This window comes from Notolepis coatsorum (genome assembly GCF_963971535.1).
Source record: "Notolepis coatsorum genome assembly, chromosome: 17".
Taxonomy (NCBI): domain Eukaryota; kingdom Metazoa; phylum Chordata; class Actinopteri; order Aulopiformes; family Paralepididae; genus Notolepis; species Notolepis coatsorum.
The window spans coordinates 89,083,359-89,103,703 of record NC_140181.1 but is presented as its reverse complement, the minus strand read 5'-3'; the positions used below and the strand labels follow the sequence as shown (position 1 = coordinate 89,103,703).

Here is a 20,345-nt window from a genome sequence, read left to right as displayed (position 1 = left end):
TATCTCTCTCCTGGCAGGCCATGGACTATCTCTCTCCTGGCAGGCCATGGACTATCTCTCTCCTGGCAGGCCATGGACTATCTCTCTCCTGTCTCTCTCCTGGCAGGCCATGCACTGTCTCTCTCCTGTCTCTCTCCTGGCAGGCAGGCCATGTACTGTCTCTCTCCTGTCTCTCTCCTGGCAGGCCGGCCATGGACTGTCTCGCTCCTGTCTCTCTCCGGCCAGGCCATGGACTATCTCTCTCCTGGCAGGCCATGGACTATCTCTCTCCTGTCTCTCTCCTGGCAGGCCATGGACTGTCTCTCTCCTGGCAGGCCATGGACTATCTCTCTCCTGTCTCTCTCCTGGCAGGCCATGGACTGTCTCTCTCCTGTCTCTCTCCTGTCTCTCTCCTGGCAGGCCATGCACTGTCTCTCTCCTGTCTCTCTCCTGGCCGGCCATGGACTGTCTCTCTCCTGGCAGGCCATGGACTGTCTCTCTCCTGTCTCTCTTCTGTCTCTCTCCTGTCTCTCTCATGTCTCTCTTCTGTCTCTCTTCTGTCTCTCTCCTGGCAGGCCATGGACTGTCTCTCTCCTGGCAGGCCATGGACTGTCTCTCTCCTGGCAGGCCATGGACATTTGTTCCCCCACTCTCTCTTTCTCTCTTCTCTCTCCTTGTCTCTGCCTCTCTCTCTGTCTGCTTTCACTCTGTTCTCTCTCTCTCCTCTGTTATCTCTTTCCCCCTCTCTCTCTCTCCCCCTCTCTCCCCCCTCTCTCTCTCTCTCTCTCATTCCCAATTCTAGTCTAGTTGTTTGCTTGTCATGTGTCTCTGTTTTAGCTTCTGTACTATTATGTTCCCTGTCTTGTGCTGTAGCTGTAGTTCTCAGTTTAGTTTCCTGTGGTAACGGGATGGGCGTTGATTCCTGGCTGCCTCTCTCCTGGTGTCTGTGCCGGGTCCCTTGTCTTATGTCTACTGTCTACGACTCTACGTCATTACGTCAGTGTCAACTGTTATCGTACGCTGCCGAAGTGAGTCTATTCTCCAGTCCTTTGACTGTAAAGTTTTGTGTTGTGTATTTTCTTTTTACTTTGCTTTTTAATAAACACCCGACATTTCAACTGCCTCTGCCGTCCTGCGTTTGACAAATGGTCTCCTCAGAGCAGAAACTCTTGTATGACAGGGTGAGGGAGTGGTAAATTAAATAAATCATGTCATTCCTTCCTTCTCTCGAAGCCTCCAGTGGTCAACTCTACCCCAAAATGTCAAAAACGTCATTAACTACAAAAATCACTATGCCAATTTAGTTGAATGTACTTGCAAGCTACTGCAAAATGTAGTTAAACTACTCCCCAACGCTAATGGCATGGTGTACCGGTGTACCGGTCAAGGTCAGAACAGATAACAGAGAGAGAGAGAATGAGAGAGATAGAATGAGAGGGAGGGAGAGAGAGAGAGAGAGAGAGAGAGAGAGAGAGAGAGAGAGAGAGAGAGAGAGAGAGAGAGAGAGAGAGAGAGAGAGAGAGAGAGAGAGAGAGAGAGGGAGGGAGGGAGAGAGAGAGAGAGAGTCAGACAGACATAGAGAAAGGGAGTGAGAGAGACAGAGAGTGAGAGAACGAAGGGAGGGGGGAGAGGGAGGGAGAGAGAGATAGCTAGAGGGTGTTATCTGTGTGTTGTGGGTGTGGGACAGCTGCAGCATGGTGTTTATACGCTGGCCTTGTAGATCAATGAAACCTTGGCTGCCCTTTAGTACAGTAACAGCTACAGCTACTATTCACTTGATATCGAGTTTCAAGTTAAAGTTTTATTTTAGTGAAATGCTTGGTTCTGTATGAGCCTCCTGACGAGTCCTGAGATTGTGCTTCATACAGTAAAAGAGTAAAAGACCAAACACTATACAAAATATACAATATACAAAACTAAAATGTACAAAATGCAAAATGCAAAAGTGAGGTAGAAGAGGTAGTGCAAATGTGTAAGAATGAAATAGATCAAATAGGGTGTAATGTTTAAAAAGTGTTTAAAGTGACTGACAGGCACCCCAACAAGTGGTAATTTTAGTTTTAGTTTTAGAGGACTGCATACTTTATACTTATAGCACATGCATACGCCTGGTCTTGTTAAGGATTGGTGTTGGTGGAGGACCCAAACGCAGAACAGGACGAGGAGAAGGCAATAGACAAGACAAGATGTGGAGCCAGGGGTGAAGTCAAAAACACAAAGCTTTACTTCAGCAACAAAACAAGGATAGCACAGCAATGGCTGGCAGAGAGCAAAATACAAAACATGAACCAAAAACCACAGCAGAGCTGGTAGGGAAAAACACAAACTAATCTACAAACAAACACTGACCAAAAACGAACTGTAACCACGAAAAACAAAGATGGTAACAAACTGGAAACTAACACTAGAAACACTTAGAAGATACTCCAGTCCTTCTACTCAGGAGCTGTAGAGAGCATCTTGACCGGAAACATCACTGCCTGGTATGGAAACAGCACGGCACAAGACAAGAAGGCCCTACAGAGAGTGGTGCGCTCAGCCGAGCGTACCACGGGTATTGCACTACCTCCCCTGCAGGTTCTATACAACAAGAGGTGCAAATCCAGAGCCTGCAGGATAATGAAAGACCCTCACCACCCCAATAACAGCCTGTTCCAGCTGCTGAGGTCAGGCAGACGCCTGCGAACCCCAGCTACTAGGACAGAGCGGCTTAGGCTCAGCTTCTTCCCCCAGGCCATCAGAGCCCTGAACAATGAACATTGAGTGCCACAGAACACTGAACTATCCACACACAAGCACACATGAACACACACACGACACGCACGCTGTGCACGCTCACACACTAGCAGCCACTTAACACTTTAACATGAGCGGGCACACACTCATGCCGCACACTTATGGCCAAAAGGAAAGGCCACTTTAAATTAGAATAACAGGAACAGTGTATTGCACTACCAAAGCTACCTAGCATGTCCTATATGCCCTGTAAATAACTATGTACAGATACCGAGATGTCACACCATGTTACCTGTTACCTGTTTATTGCACAATGTTGTTTTTTTATTGGATTCTATTATATGTTGTACCACTGTATTGCACATCGTTGCGGGCAAGACCACCCGCATTTCATTGTATACTTGTATGCCGTGACAATTAAAACTCTTGACTTGACTTGACTTGACTTACTACAAAATAATGGAAGGAGTCACAGGATCACAGGAACAGAGTAACTGACAGAACATGACAGCAAACAGGAAACATGGACATGAACACAAACAACGAACCGACACTGGAGGACAGGGAAAGCACAACAGATATAGGGGGAACACTGGATTTCACTGATAGCTTTTCCTCCAAAATGCGCAAGAATCGATGCACAAAACTGTCTGAACTGGAAACGCTTTACTCAACGTTATTTAATTCTTTAAAATACAACAACTCAACTCGACTAGAAAATCAAGTTAATGTACTAAAAAAAGAGATCAATGCCATATACAGAAAACAATCGGAAATACAAAAAAATACGCAGCACAAGACAACAGCAGTACTCCCAAGGTTCTAAACCTAGTCACCTATTAGCCATGCGATTAAGAATTAATGCAAAATTTGCAGATATAACTACCATTAGAGCACAACAAGTACTTGAAACAGACCCTGAAAAAATAAACGATACATTCAAAGAATTCTACTCCGACTTATATAAATCAGAAACGACCTTCGATCAAAACAAAATGGACACATATCTTAATCAAATTATTCTCCCTAAACTTTCAGAGGATGACGCTAAACAGTTAGAAACACCGATCACACTAGAGGAACTCAAGAAGGCCATATCCGAAATGCAAAGTGGTAAGGCTCCCGGAAGAGACGGTATCCCACCAGAAATGTACCTTTCTTGTTGGGACATAATTGGACCCTTATTACTAAATATGATCTTATACTCAGTCAAGGAGGGGAACTTTCATAAAAACGACAATATTGCACTCATAACAGTCCTTCTCAAAAAAGACAAAGACCCCACCGAGTGCGGTAGTTACAGACCCTTAAGCCTCCTCGGAACCGATATCAAACTGTACTCTAAGGTATTAGCCATCAGATTACAAAAGCATATGACGTCTTTAGTTCATCCGGACCAAACTGGCTTCATAAGAGGCCGCCTGATCACTGATAACATAAGACGAATACTGCACGTACTAGATGCCGACAAGGACGACACCATACCTAAGGCGATGCTGTCCCTGGATGCAATGAAAGCTTTTGACAGGCTGGAATGGTCGTATCTATGGGCAGTATTAGAGAAGATCTTTTTGTGAGACTAAACTATCCGCTCTTGGTGGTAAATTGTGTTGCTGTTGGTTTTGTTTCATCAACAAATGAGAGGCAGAACACACAGTGAATGTATCCGTTTGTTTATTGCACTTTTATTGTACTTTTTTTCTTTGCTGGAAAATATATGCTCCGTTGGCTAAATGGCTAACGCAAGGTATTTAAAGATGGCGGCTTTGTTTTGTTTTTAAGCAGGAAGTGTAGTGAGCGTTCAACCTTTTCTGATTGGTTGAAATGGCCTTCATGTCTGAACAACATCGCCGCCTACTGCTTTGGCATTGTACTACATGTATCGGTTGCTGGTTTTCCAGCCGCCGTGAGTATGCGGTTATACGCGGTTATTCACCTGTGTGGACAGAGGTTTCTTTTTTTCAAAACTTCTGTGTCATTAATACCCGTGATCGTGTGGACATAGCCATAGTAGCAGGGGAAGAACACAGAGAGACATGGAAACAATAATCAAGGATAGGTGCACAAGGAAGACAAGGGGTAGAGGCGGTAAATGTCCAGCAGGGGGAGGTAGCAGTCTGCGAAAAGGAGGGGGCTGTTCATGAGTCCTTGGATGGACAGGAGGGGAGGGAGGAGTAGGAGGGCTAGTCTGGCCAGGGAACGGTGAACCGTTACAGGTCTCTTTTGAAAGATAACATTCTGAAGTTTCTGATACAATAAAGAAAGATCATAAATAAATCACTTTTAGTGCCAATGAAATAGAGTAACATAGGTCTGAACTTGAGTTGTAGAACAACTTGTTACTCACGTTTTCTGTAATAGTTGCAATATCCAAAAATAGTATATCCAAAAGAGATTGTTATAAGCTGGAAAACACTATGTGTCCATAGCCTGAAGTCTTATGTAGTACATGTCCAAGTTTCATAAATATCCGTTCAGAAATGAGTTATTAGGAGCGACTTTGGTAAACTATGTAAAAGGGAAAAAAAGAAAAAAAAAGCTCTCCAGGATTGCATTTCCTCATTGACTTCAATTCATTCTGCGTTTTTTTCTCTTCCGGTTATCGCTCTTGACTTTTCACCTAGATCCCTGATTCGCACATCCCCACATGGGATATAATTGGAAAGCCACACTCATTTGGCTACAAGCCTGGGAGTCGGGGGTGGTAATCTGACTCTGCCGTGTACAATGGCGCACGCCTCGCATATCGGTAGGTAACTCAAGAACCGCTGAACGGATTCCGTCGCCTGAGGTGGCAATCAACAGGCAACAAATAGGGCTTTAATTTTATATATATATATATATTGTAAAATAATGCAGACTTAAAGGTGAAGTGAGTGTGTGCATGTGGATGTTGTGTGCAATGAATGTAGAATGGATGAATTATGTTACATTGAGTCCACATTGAGCAGCCTGATGGCCTGGGGACAGGGGTGCAGTGGTAATATCAGAAGTGGTGGGATGGTGGGGATGACGCCACCACTTCTGGATACGTGCGCGCATGCGCATAAATGTTCTCTTGTGTGCGCACAGAACAGCTCCGACCAGCATTATGATTAGAATGAGTATTATGCATAAATAGTAGGAAAGATGTTTGTATAGGAAATTACTAGTTTTAGTTTAGTTTTTGTAAATATTGCCTTGAAATAGAGAAGCGCGAGTGGAGCACATTTTTGTGTGTGCGCGCGTGCACATCCGTGCGCGACTGCGCGTAGTTCTGCTCAGAAAAGTGGTGGGATGGCGCATGGGACCACCACTGCACCACTGCCTGGGGATAGAAGCTCCTTTTGAGTATCTCTGTGCTGGCCATGAGACTCCAGTAGCGCTTGCCTGACCGCATGAGTTGACATAAATAAAGTAATGACAGTACATTATGGTACTATTCACTTGATATGACAGATATAAAGTTTTTTTTTACACATTGAAACAGTGGGGCCAGGTACAAAGAGGGCGTTAGTTTGAACAGTTTCAACTGTTTTGCCAATTCCCATCCAAATTAATAAGAGCATGGAGAACCAATCAACCAATATATCACTGCTCAAAAACGTATCAAGCTCATTGTACCACTTAATGTTATGTAATTATTTCCGAATATGGTAATATTGACTCTTTATCCATAGCACATCTCCTCTTCTAGAGATTAGAGATTATAGTCAATGTATTGCCACTGGGGGGGGGGGTTGTCACCGCAATATACAGTTCAGTAACCTGACAGCCGAGGCCAAGCGGCTATTCCTGAGCCTGCTGGTCCTGGATCTGAGATTCCTGCAGCGCTTTCCAACGGGGAGGAGGGTGAACAGTCTGGGGTTGAGACGGTGAGAGGTGTCTTCGACGACGACACAATGCCTCCCACAGACACTGCTTAGTCCCAGGGAGCGGTGTACCGGTGATGCGCTGAGACAGAGAGACTCAGACTCAGCTTCTTCCCCCAGGCCACTGAACACTGATCTCTCCACACACAAGCACACATGAACACACACACACACACACACACACACACACACACACACACACACACACACACACACACACACACACACACACACACACACACACACACACACACACACACACACACACACACACACACACACACACACACACACACACACACACACACACACACACACACACACACACACACACACACACACACACACACTAGTATAGTTAGTATAGTATAGTTATATAGTATAACTGTATATTGTATAATATATTATATAGTAGTGTATATAGGACTCATTACCTTTCATTTGTAAGCTTAGCATTGTATTGTATTTGTATTGTATAGTACTTTTTATCATGTCTATTTGATTATCTGTTCTATTTTATTCTATTATTATTTGTATTTTTTACACAATCCATGCGGCCAACTTCATTTCACTGCATGTCTTGTGTATGTATGTGACGAATACATCTCTTGAATCTTGAGTTCAGCAACCCTCTCCTGTGCTTTCCGATTCTTATAGAGTAAGCGTGTTGAAGTCAGAGGTTCTAGGTAGGATTGTTAGTAACTGTCTATAACTGCATATATAACTGTTTCCACTAGAGGGCGCTCTAGGCGGGGCCACTCATGGACACCACCAGGTGGCGAGTATAAATAGAGATGTCTCCTCCCATTCTTTCTCTTTCCCCCAGTCTCTCAGTGAGAGAAGACCTGTAGTGTTACTGCTCTGCCATGTGAATAATAAACCACGCCAGTTAAGGCTCAAGATAGAAACCATGCCTCTTGACCACATTATTGTCGCCCTATAGCCGAATTCTGTTAACAGGTTATGGGCCCAGTCTACGCCGGGGGCGAAATAATAAAGGTAGCAAGTTTAGCTAAAGTATAGGCTAGGGTAGCACCGGGAGTAACGCATGGCTAGACGCTAGGCCAACAGGAGCTAAAACTACGCCCACCATCAAGGAGCAACATGAAAGCCAAGAAGCCTCACAGGAGAGTCAAGAAGGTAGCAGCCGGGAGTCACTGGAAGGTAGCAGCCAAGAGCCCAGAGGAGGCTGCACCGGGGGAGACGGAGCATGCTGAGCACAACGGAGGCGAGGGGGAGAACCCCGCCTTAGAAAGCGTGACGCCTGCTGAACACAACAGAGGCGAGGGGAAGAACCCCATCTTAGAACGCGTGGCGACCAGAGGGAGGAACAAATGGCCCTCATTCAATGGAAAAGCAGAGAACTACGAGCTCTGGGAAGAGCGCATGCTATGCTGCATGCACGGTGCAGGACTGAAGGAGACGATCCTGGCAGCCCCCACGGGAGAACTGACGGCGGAAGAGCAAGCCCTGGACGACCAGCGTAACGCAGACGCACACTGTGAGTTAGCGCCGCTGCTCGACGACGAGAGCATTACATCGGGCGAGGAAGACCCAGAGTCATGGCCCTCTACACAGCACTGACGACCCTGAGGAAGGGGCAAACCGAGACTGTGACCGAATACGTCAACAGAGCGGAGCAGATCACAACGCCATAGAGGAGTGCCGGAGAAGCACCAAGCGATGGGCTAATGATGGCGATGATGATGAGAGGACTACCGGAGCTGTACAAACCGTTCACACTCCTGGTAACACACGGTTCAACGGACATGACGCTGGGACAGTTCAAGGCTAGGTTAAGGAAGTTCGAGGACTCAGAAGATACCCAACCAGCCGCCGCGGAGGCGGGAGAGAGGGCGATGCCAAGGGAGAGGACCAGGACCACGACGGAGCAGGCATGTTGGCGATGCAGAGAGAAAGGCCATCGGAGAAGTAACTGCACGAGGACGGTCTGGTGCGGCCCCTGCAGATCCACGCGTCACGCAGGCAGAGCGGGCATGAAGAAACACGACCAGGGCGTGCGACACACACATGGACAAGATGGCGGCGATGGTTGGCGTGAGATGGATCGAGGCGACGACTGGAGAGTAGCGGAACGAGAGGGCTTCATCCCCAGGGCGCAGACGGCGTACGTCACCAGGCCAACGCAGCTGCAACAGGCCCAAAGGAAGGGACTGATCGTGGACACAGGTGCGTCGTCCCACGTCATTGATTGATTGATTGATTGATTGATTGATTGAAAACTGTATTAACAGATTGCAGAATGGGTACAGTACAGTACAGCTCAATACATACAATTGTTAAGGGGATGCAGACCAGAGAAAGACTTTCATCTTGTTTACATCAGGGTCCCCCATTTTCAATTCATCGTAACATATATGACATACATGACATACAGATAGACAGTACTGCTACATCTATACATTTATGACATACCAGATTTGCAATTACAGTACTGTTTGTGATACAAAAAGAGTCCAGAAAAAAAACGACAGGAGTCAGTTCAAGAACTTTGACAGAACTTTCCGCCCGGAGAGACACAGCATGGAGCTGGCAGACGGAAAGCGCACCTACGGGTTGGTGAAAGAGAGAGGAGACGCACAGGTATGCCTCACGGACAGCGGGGGGCGCCGGCGTACAGTGACGTTAAAGAACGCTCTCTATGTACCATCGTTCCCACAAGGACTATTCTCTGTAATAGCTGCTACTGCGAACGGTGCCAGAGTGTTCTTCATTGAAGGTAAACATTTTCTTGTAGAGCCCAACGGTACGCGATTTGACATAGAGGTGTATCAAAGAATGTATTACCTGAAAACAGAGTGTAATGACAATGATGTGTGTAAAGTAACCGTCAGCCACGCTATTCAGACATGGCATGAGATTATGGGTCATTGTAATTACGAGGATTTACTGAAACTGCAAGCAGTGACAGAGGGCATGCACATTGAAGGCGAAAAGCGTAGACCTGATAAAGAATGTGTCGTGTGCATAAAGGGGAAGTTTGCTCAATCGAGAAACAGAAATCCCACAGAAAAAGTAAAAGTACCACTTGCGTTGGTTAACACAGATCTTGCCGGTCCAGTAAGGAACGAGTCCATAGGAGGCTTTAGATATGTACAGTCTTTTACAGACATGTGCACAGGGGCAGTGTTTGTTTACTTTCTTAAAGTAAATAGAGATGTCTCCTCCCATTCTTTCTCTTTCCCCCAGTCTCTCAGTGAGAGAAGACCTGTAGTGTTACTGCTCTGCCATGTGAATAATAAACCACGCCAGTTAAGGCTCAAGATAGAAACCATGGCTCTTGACCACATTATTGTCGCCCTATAGCCGAATTCTGTTAACAAAGCGAGTTCCAGCAAGGACATGATGACGTGACATGTCGTGTCCTTAACTTTCCATGAATCCGTCACAAATCCACTTTGTGACATTCTGCACGTTAATAATCTATGATCCGTTTTGGCGCGTCGTGTCCCGTTTCATTGTGATTGGTTAATATTTGACTGGGTGGTGTGAGGGGTGGTCCAGGTGAATCTGTGAACTTTGATCATTCACTCCGACCAAGATGAGACGGTAGCACTTTATAATAACACCCTGTTATAATACATTTATAAGGTATTTGTAGATAATGAACTAATCATGAACAAACCATTTATATACATTCATAAATGATTATTAAAGCATTTATAACAATATTTGTATAACATTTACAGATTAGTTCTACAATACTGTATCTCCATTTATTTTTCATGTTCAACAAATGATTTGTTAAGACATTCATAAAACATCTATAAATCATTTGCAGATGCTATTGTGTGCCCTAATCTGAAGTGAAGCCTATTCATCATTAACAAATGTCTAATACAGTTAATTATTTGTGGATTATATTGTATTATATATGTAATTGTTTTTATATGTGTAAATAAACAAACAAACAAACAAACATGTTACAAATGTTGTAGACAGCTTTCGGATACACCCTTCTTTGTGACATCAAACAGTGACAGAATTAGGACTAAAGATAAATGCAATTTTATTAACATAAAATACATGTGCATGACATATAGTGTAACATGGGGGGGCACTAGGACCCAGGAGTACCCTGGCCAGGTAGAGTATCTAGAGAGGAAGTCTCACGCGAGTGAGACTTGACGTCACGTGTGTTGCCATCTGTTTGAATGGAAGCACGATACATGCAGAACCAAGTTATATTAATCGTACTGGCTAATCGCGTCCTGCTCTTCGCCATCGAGATATACCTCATCTCCAGTACCTAGTGTACTCCATCAACGAATAAAAAACAATACACCCAGCACCTGCCAGGCCCCGCCCTAGTGCTACGTACTATATAGCACTAGGCGTGGTCACCACTCGCTCTTCCTCTATTTTCGTTTCCATCATAGCGGATGCGTGCACCCTATGCAACTAGTTGTCATGAAAAGTTTAGAGAAATTGCGTAATATTGAGTGCTTACCGGAGATTTGCTTACCCCTGGAATCCAACGACACGTCGGGTCTATCCTGATGTTTCCTCGTCTTGTGGCAGCAGATCGAGGGACAGCGTGCAAGGTTTGGCTATCGAGTTGGCTCGTACACAGGTAGGCCCTGTGTCATCAGGCATTAATGCTAGTGTTAGTAATGCTGGTTGTTTTGTTACACAACCGAGTTGTGTGTCGGCGCCAGGGGCGGGATGTTTTGGTGAACGTTCCCCTGAAGTGGACGTTTTCCAGGCGATCCTGGAGCGCGCTGCTAACACTAATGCTATAATGCTGGGTCACTGTTCTAATGTTCCCCGCCGTGGGATGTTTCCGCTTTTCCCTCCTCTTAACCGGTTCATTGATGAAGGTCAGTCGGTAGCTAATGTGGGGGGTTTTGCTGAGTCCTATTTACCCTTTTTACGGGTGAATGGGTTGACAACAGGGTGCAGGGCGGGTGTGCCGTGGCTAGGTAGCCAGGTAGCATCGATCCTGTGCCCCGGCGGGGTTGAACGGTGTTCCACCCGGAAGCCGACGCTTGAGAGCGAGTCGGCCCGGCGGGTGGCAGTATGGACTGATGAGAGTTATACTGCTACAGGATGGAATTTAGCGGCGGCCAGTGTTGTGGCTCAGCTGACTGTTTTTCTGTCCACATTAGCGTCGGGTAGTGGGGCTACAGGACCAGCCGACGCTGAAAACATTTTGCATGTTTTTGGTGTTAAAGAGATCTTGAATCAAGTTCAAGTTCAAGTTCTTTAATAGTTGTCATACAGAAGTACAGAATACTTTCATACAAAATGCTTCTTATCAGTCGCAAGCTATAACTGCGGGGAGGATTAGGATGCTATCAACGCTTGTTAATAGGCATTTCTGGTTGGAGCAATCTCCTCTTGGGGAAGAAGAAAGGTTTTCTCTCCTCACGGCTCCTTTTTCCACAGAGGGACTCTTTGGTCGTTCTGCGGAGATGCAGGCGGTTGTTGATCTAGGTCCCACACCGCCTCACGCTATGCAGCCAGAGGTTGGAGCATGGCCTCGTCAGCGACTGTGGCGAGGCCCTCGACAGGCGGCCATGTTTCCCCCGCCAGTGGTACCCTGGGCGGAGAGTCAACAGGGGTCCACAAGGCCGACAGCCTTGGCGGCCGAGGGATCGGCCATGTTGGATGTACTCGGCTTGGAATATACAGGCGTCGCCATTCTGCCGCGAACAGCCCACTCCCCGATCACTCTTTTCCCCGTCACCAGCGGAAGAGGGGCTCTGATCGTTTTCCTTTGGCTGCGGGCCGCGAACCTTCTTTTAAGCGCATGCGGCCCCACGTTTTGCTTTTCATGGGGACAGGGGCTGACACCCAGTTGATGGCTGAGCCTGGGTCTGTCTGTGAGAATGTTGTGCTGTCACGTGGCTCCCGCGCCACACGTTGTGTGATTGGTGAGCCTAGTGTTACGGCTGCCACTATTTACAGTGGTCAGCAGGGGGACTCGAGGCCTCTTCGTATGAATGCTCAGCACGGGTTACCCCGACCTCGCCTTCGCCAGGCGGGGTATCACGTTGATGCCTCCCACTCCCGCGAGATCGGCAGTGGTCTGCAAAGAAGAGGCGCGCGTGATTTGGGTGGTAGCAATATCACTGCAGGGCTACGGTGTGTAGGACGCACAGCGGGAGGTACCGGGCCACCTATCTGCTGTTCCTTGCGGCCCAGTGTCAGTTGACGGCGGGTGCGCTCTGGGATTATTATCACATATGGCGACAAGAATGCCGTTTGGTGGGATGGATGGAGAGAATGTTGAGGCTGGGGCTTGTTTTGCAGTTCGCACAACCCCACCCTCTGTTCTCAGGTTTGGTGCAGACCCTATTGTCAGGGTCAGCAGCAGTGACAGCTCTGGCCGACGAGATCCAATCTCTGTTGGCGAAGCAGGCCGTAGTCGTGGTCCCGACAGAGGACGCGATGTCAGGCATCTACTCCCGTTATTTTCTGGTGCCCAAAAAAACGGGAGGGGTCAGACCTATACTGGATCTGTCCGCGTTCAATCGTCTGATTGTGGCGAGACCATTCAGAATGTTGACCGTCAAACACCTGCTACTTGCTGTCAGAGTGGGAGACTGGTTCACCTCCATAGACCTGAAGGATGCGTATTTTCACATCCCGATTTTCCCTCTTCACAGGAAATACCTACGGTTCCTGTTTCAGGGCGTAGCGTACGAACACCAGAGGTTGCCGTTTGGCTATTCTCTGGCTCCCCGCACATTCACCAAGTGCATAGAGACTGCGCTGGAGCCTCTACGTCGTCAGGGGATACGAATTCTATTCTATCTCGACGACATTCTGCTCCTCAGCCGGTCGGAGGAGGTCGCCAGGTCTCATACCTGGCTGGTGGTGGAATTCCTCACCAAGCTGGGTTTTGCTGTGAACTGGAAGAAGAGTACGCCTCTTCCCAGTCAACAGGTGGAGTACTTGGGCTTGACACTGAGGTCAAGATCCATGATTGTAACCCTCTCGGAGCAACGGAGGGTGTCTATCCTCCATGCGCTCGGGGGTTTCCGTCCTGGAAAGACGGTCACGGCGCTGCAAGTGATGCGCCTGCTCGGTATGATGGCATCTGCTCACGCGGTGGTCTTCATGAGGAGGATACAGAGGTGGTTCTCCAGTATGAGAATAGACTCGGTGAGGGACAAATGGAAACGGTTGACGGTTCCTTTGTCAATATGGGGGGATCTCGCCCATTGGAGGAGGCCTGGTATCCTCACCAATGGGGTCCCCATGGGCAGCAGGTGTTCACACGTCACGGTCTTCACCGACGCTTCCCTCACGAGTTGGGGAGGGACGTGTCGGAACAACGCAGTGGGGGGCAGCTGGACGATCCATGCTGCCCGGTCTACCCTGCACATCAATGTGTTGGAATTGAGGGCGGTCCTCCTGGTCCTCAGACGTCTCACCCACCTGGTGGTAGGCGAGCATGTTCTGGTCAGAACGGACAGTATGACGGCAGCGGTGTATATCAACAGGCAGGGTGGAACACGCTCCACCCGTCTGCACCGGGCGGCGGTCGAACTCTGCGCAGTCTGACGGCGCTCCACATCCCTGGCAAGGAGAATGTGGGCGCGGATATGATGTCTCGCGGCGGTCCTCGTCCTGGCGAGTGGGAACTGCGCCAAGACATAGTCAGGCAGATCTGGGATCGCTTCGGGGAAGCTTCAGTGGATCTGTTTGCGAGCAGACAATCTCACAAGTGCCCCTTGTGGTTCTCGGTCAGTCGGGAAGACAATCCTCCCTTGGGGGTGGATGCCTTCTCGATGTATCCATGGCCGCCCGGGCTTCTGTACGCCTTTCACCCCATACATCTGTTGAGTCAGTTGTTGGAGCGGATACGGAGGGAGCGCAGGACCGTGATCCTGGTTGCGCCGGACCGGGGCACAGCTGTGTGGTTCCCGGTCCTGATCCAGCTAGTGGTAGCCCCGCCGTGGCCTGTTCCTTGGTCGGCGAGGGCCCTCTCTCAAGCGTACGGGTCGCTGTTTCAGCCCCCGGTGATATGCCAACCTCTGATGGTTTGGCTGGTGAGAGGGTAAGTCTGGAGAGGATGGACCCTTCTGTGGTTGACATCATCTGGAATGCGCGTGCTCCCTCCACTATCGCGCTTTACGCGGGTAGGTGGCGTATGTTCCAAGAGTGGTGTAAGGTGGGGGCAGGGACCCGGTGTCCTGCCCCCTGGATGTTGTCCTTATTTTCCTTCAGTCTCTCCTTGATAGACTGTCGGCTTCGACGGTGAGGGTATATGCGGCGGCTATATCCTCTTATCATGAGGGGTTTGAGGGTGTTGTATTGTTCAGCCACCCTCTTGTGAAGCATTTCCTGCTTGGCGTTCGACGCCTTAAGCCGGTGAAACGCTCTTTGGCTCCGAGCTGGGATCTTCAATTGGTCCTCGGTCGGTTGTCCTTGGCCCCGTTTGAGCCTCTTGAGCAAGCGCAGTTGGAACAGCTGTCGTTCAAGACTGCGTTCTTGCTGGCCATCACCTCCGCTAAACGCGTGGGTGAGCTTTGTGCTCTCTCGGTACGGCCCGAGTGTCTGTCTATTCGTTCCGATAGCGGTGCCACTCTGCAGCCTAATCCAGCCTTTGTGCCAAAAAATATCCGGAGTTCTTTCCGCTCCAGGGATATTATGGTTCAGGCGTTTCATCCGCCTCCTCACGCTAGTGAGTTGGAGGCGGGCCTTCACCTGTCATGTCCGGTCCGGGCTTTGGGGATTTACCTCAGCCGTACTCAGGGCCTCAGGGCTACGATCAGCTTTTTGTCTGTTATGGTAGCTCTCGTGCTGGTAAGGCACTGTCGAAACACGTTGGCCGGGCTGGCTCCCCCTGGGGGCGTCAGGGCGCACTCCACTCGTATATACATAACCTATCGTTATCTGTGCTGCTCCTGCCCCACGCTTTTAATAAGGTATGAGCAGGTTAAACACCTTTTTTGTTGGTGAATCTATTCCATCATTTCCGACCTACAAACAACTCTTATATGTTGTGTAGACGTACTTGATGAGGTGGGCGCTAACGTTACATTTTTGTTCCTAATGTGTGCTCAGTGCTCAGTATATTGCGGACAACAGTCATAAATATTTTATCTAACTTCAGCCCTGATCATAACCATTTTTATTTTTGGATTTTTTGTAATGTCAGATAAAAAATGAAATACTCCCACTTTTCTGAAAAGAGTTGTTGTTAAATCTGACATTACAAAAAATCCATCAAAATCTGTGTTGTTGTTAATCATTGACACATGCCTAGCCTGTAATAATCCCCCCCAGAAAAATTTACTTTGTATTTGATATATTGAAAATATTTGACTTTTTGTGTGTTTTTTTAACAATAATTTGTGATGCCATCACACAAACTGGCATTTAACACTTTGAATGCCACTCACGGCTTTTCTCTGGTTTACCATCACGAGAATATTCGTTTTATTCGTTATTTCTTTTTATTAGCGATCTGAAATCATATTGCATCAACCGAGTCTACCGTTGGGAAACCAGCCCCACCAGGAGCTCAGATGTGAAAAAGCGCCCCCTATCGTCTCCCAGATGGTAATGCACCCTTTTGGAATGGACTCAATGAAAACTCCGGAATCCACATTTTACTTCTCACGCATGTAACCGGAGATGATCCCAGTCATTGTGGAGCCTCAGGAATGCATGGAATATGTGTTTACAGTACGTTGCATTGGATCAATAAAAGGATCGATTTTTGGAATGGCGATCAGGAATTGGAATAATCTTTTTGGATACCATCTGATCTCAGGTAAGGAATCTAGTTTGCCAGTCTTAGGATAATCAGACCTGTTTTCACGGAGATATAAGCTTTTCCCCTATGTGTGATATTGCTGTTTGGCTGTGCGAGCGATCAGGAACTAAGAGAACCGATTTTCAGCTTGCGGCACCAGCGTGCATACGTACACATATACTATCGATAATCTAGCATTTATTTGAAAACTATTCATAAATAGGCCGAAAAATTACAACGTTCTAGAATATTCCAGTACAGGGCGTTTATCACGGAATCAATTTTTTCCCTTGAAAACAAGGGCTTTTCAAAATGCTATAAAATGGAAATGAACCGATAAAAAAACAATCCGCTTCGACAATGTTGACTGGAAAATGAGTCATTGATAAGCAACGGGCAGATTAGACATAGCCATAATTTAAAACATAGATTAGGCGATATTAACGCTAACATTGAAGTGGATGGTGGGCATTCAAGCACTAAATGAGCGCCCCCTGCTGGGCACTGAAAGTGTTAAAGGGGACATGTCTTGCTATTCCTTTCACTATTTGGGCAAGTCCTGTGAGTCTATGGAACACATCTGTAAAGTTTTTTTCAAAAAAAATCCTTGTTTTGTATTTCTAATCAAGTACTCTAAAGCAGCATTTTTCCACTTCAAGATTTCAAGCTGTTTTGGGCTGGGCTCCGCCCATAAGCGCTTTGAGTGACAGTCACCCACAGTCTGCACTGGCAGACAGATAGAGAGATTGAGGGGGATACTAATCAATTTCGCCGCGGGGGGGGCGAATAATCCTATGGGACAATGCATTGGTAACTTGTTTCAAATAACAATATATACCCCTGTGAATATTATTGCACAGATCGGAATACGGGCGCACGTACTCCCGACTGCGGGGGAGAAGCTCCTTCCCCGCGCGCGTGTGAGTGTGTGTAAATGCTCTGTCCCTCTCTCTCTCTCCCTCTCTATCTCTCTCTCCCTCTCTCTCTATCTCGCTCTCTCTCTCCCTCTCTATCTCTCTCTATCCCTCTCTCTCGCTCGCTCGTTCTCTGCTGTCTCAGTCGGCACCCGCGCACGTCAGCAAGGTAATTGTTGATTGTGGGCGGTGACTACAACCAGTGCCTTACTCACGTCAGCAAAACAGTCAAATCAGAATGGCTTAGTTGAGTGAGGGAGGATCTCGTGAACTCGAGACTAGACTGATGAGCCAAAATGAGAATTAGAGACACAGACCCCATTGATACAAACCCCCATTGCTAGAAAACAATGATAAACACTGGAAAAGGCAATTTATAAGACAGGGGACCTTTAACACATTGTTTGCCAAAAACGTAGATCTACGGTTCTGTCGCCCGATCGTTGAGTGCCGGAAACGTAGATCTACGTTTCTGTCACGGTATTTCTATTATTAGCTATTGCCATTCATAATTCAGTGGGGCACCTTGTGCATACTGTTCTGAGTGTGTCTGAGCTGGCAGACGGTCTTATACCGCCCTCTAACGCCTTCCGGCATTATTGCACGGGTTCGTTTATTTTCCTTACCGAGCTGCGGCGTGGGGTCGGGTCCTAAACACTCCGGCAAAACACACGCTTGTAGGGATGGTTTGGACTACTGACCCCGCCCGCCCGTTGAAGTGCAATGCCCAACAACGTCGGAGATAGGTTCGCTGTGGATAACTGGAATGGCGATGAGATTATTGGATACTTTTTCTGCATTACTTCAGAGACAAGGACACCATATATGAAAGCTTGTGTTGATCTGATATTTATTTCTACAGCTATTGAAGCTATCTGTGTTTTATGTGTATGGCTGTTTGCAGTTGGGTTGCAGGAGGGGGGGGGGGGGGGCGCCGGTCTAAATCACATTGCATGCGTGCACAACGAAGGATAATAATGATGATCTATCGTTGATTTCAGGAAGATCCGATAATCAGGCGGAAAAAAAATTACGTGTTTATTGAATTACACAAAAACGCTGTTTCGTGTATTTTCCCTGGAATTGCTCAGAAGCGGCCGGACTATGTTCATATTCAAAACGGTATAAAACGGAAATGTACGGATGAAAAAAGAATCCGTTTTTTGCACGTTGACCAGAAGCAGCTCACTGAGACTCGAGGGCGTTATTATACCCATAGCTATACTATAAAATATACATTTACAAACTACAACTACGTTGACATGGGTTTAATGGGCAGCATGGAAGGGGTCACTTCCCAGGAAGGGGTGTGGCACTCAATGTGTTAAGAGGTTAACTAAATTAAAATTACAATTTGGCTTTTAACCCTCTAAAGCCGGGCACAACACTAGACATGTTTTGCAAAACCTTAAATATATTTGGATCCGTTTGTGATAAAGACTCGCTTAGATTGTCATCTCAAGAATAGTTTATTTTGATCCATTTTCTGCCTCTGTCTTAGTTATAAGGTGGTCTGTCACAGAGTTAAAACATTTTCACTATACATTTATTAAATTAGCCATTGTTTTTGGTTCTGGCCCGCCATATAATGGCTTGGGAAAAAATGGGTCCAGAGGCCAAACTTAATTGCAGACCCCTGACCGAGACCAATAAAAGTAGTAGTCTGTATACTGAGTTCACTGAGACCTTGGATAAGTTTATAAAGCAAACGGTTGATCAGATATGAAAGTAGAAGGTGGCGCTTATTTCAATGGACAATAATGGAAAAGAATATAAATGTTTTTAATGCATAGGTATATCAACAACAATAGGTTCTCTATGGCATTTCCATGTTGTAAACAGGGGCCAGAGAGCTGAGAAGTCTGAGCAGTGAACCTGTGTTGTATCGCCCTCTTGTGTTCAAAAGGTGTAACTTTATACTGAATATCTATCTGATGGAAATTTATTAAAATAAAATACTTCTGCTGTCAGCCTATGTGCTAAGCGTCATCCACCACAGCCTTGTAGTTGGTGAGATTAGCTCTGGATAGAAACGCAGACAGACAGAACACATAATCCCCCCCAGGCTTTTATTTTTTCCCCATGGAATTAACTATTACAACTACAATTATGGCTGGGGGCTTCTAGAAAAGAAAGGAATTTTTTTTCTACCACTGCCACCTCCTCTTTTGAGTGAAAACCTTTTGACCAACCCCACCCCTCCTCCTGTCATACAGTATGTTCTGCTCTGATGAGATCATTGTGATGGTCATGTCTAAAAGACTGGTCTAAAAGCGTGACAGTTAGAGATTTAGAACACATTTACACAAATTAACATCTGCACAAAAATCCAGTTTTACAAAATTCTAGTAAAGAAATCAGATAATAATGATTTCATCTTGGTTCACGTCTGACTGTCAGACAGCTATTAAAGTGAGGACTAGTTTTAACTTTCGATTGAGTGGTATCTTTTGCAATCCTGTCATTTAATTTTGTGTTATGACATTTTTTCTAAAGTAGTTTTTCCAAGTAAGTACAGTTAGCCAAACTATATTTCTTTTGACGGTAGCTTTGCGGTAGTTCAACTTGCTCTGAAAGTAGCTTCCCAAACACAGCATACAACCTTATTCTGAAATAGCTTTTTGTCAGTGGCCATTACCCATCATCATAACCAACGTCCTGGAGTATAACGGTCCCTCCTCCCTGTCCCAGCTTCCAGTCCCTCCTCCCTCCCACAGTCCTCTCCCCTTACCTTAGGGAATCTTTCAGCTGTTCCCCTAGCGACGGTTGGGTGGAGTGTGTCCGTTTTTTAGCCACCTCATCCAGGCATGGCTCATCCAAAACCCCCCTCCTCACATAGAAGTGCCCAGTTCTACGCTCATTCACCTCCATGGCTGGTTGTCTGTCTTCCGTGAACTTTGTCGAAAGATCTTTTTTTCTTTTTTAGCTCCTTATCTGCTGAAGTGTCTCATAGTATGGAAAACCCACTTGTAGACGTCCACAAAGACAATCAGTCGCCAAAGAGAACAAGCTGTCACACCTGCTCTACCGAAAGCCACGAACCCCAGAAGCGGTGAAAGCTGCTCCCTGTCCTCCACCAGAGTGTCCTCCACCAGAGTCCACTCCTTTATGGGGCCGTCTTTGCTGGATTGT

The 20,345-nt window shown here is 46.8% G+C and overlaps 1 protein-coding gene across 1 annotated transcript in view; it reads right to left on the bottom strand.

The window, feature by feature from the left end:
• LOC311244131 (solute carrier family 26 member 6-like) overlaps positions 1 to 20,084 on the bottom strand; it is a gene marked incomplete at both ends in the record, with an annotated part of 64,649 nt that extends 44,565 nt beyond the window's left edge. Inside the window, one exon of the mRNA XM_084333541.1 lies at positions 19,945 to 20,084. Within this exon, the coding sequence (XP_084189667.1) occupies positions 19,945 to 20,084 (140 nt within the window). The remainder of the gene's footprint in view (positions 1 to 19,944) is intronic.
• Positions 20,085 to 20,345: the final 261 nt, after the last annotated feature.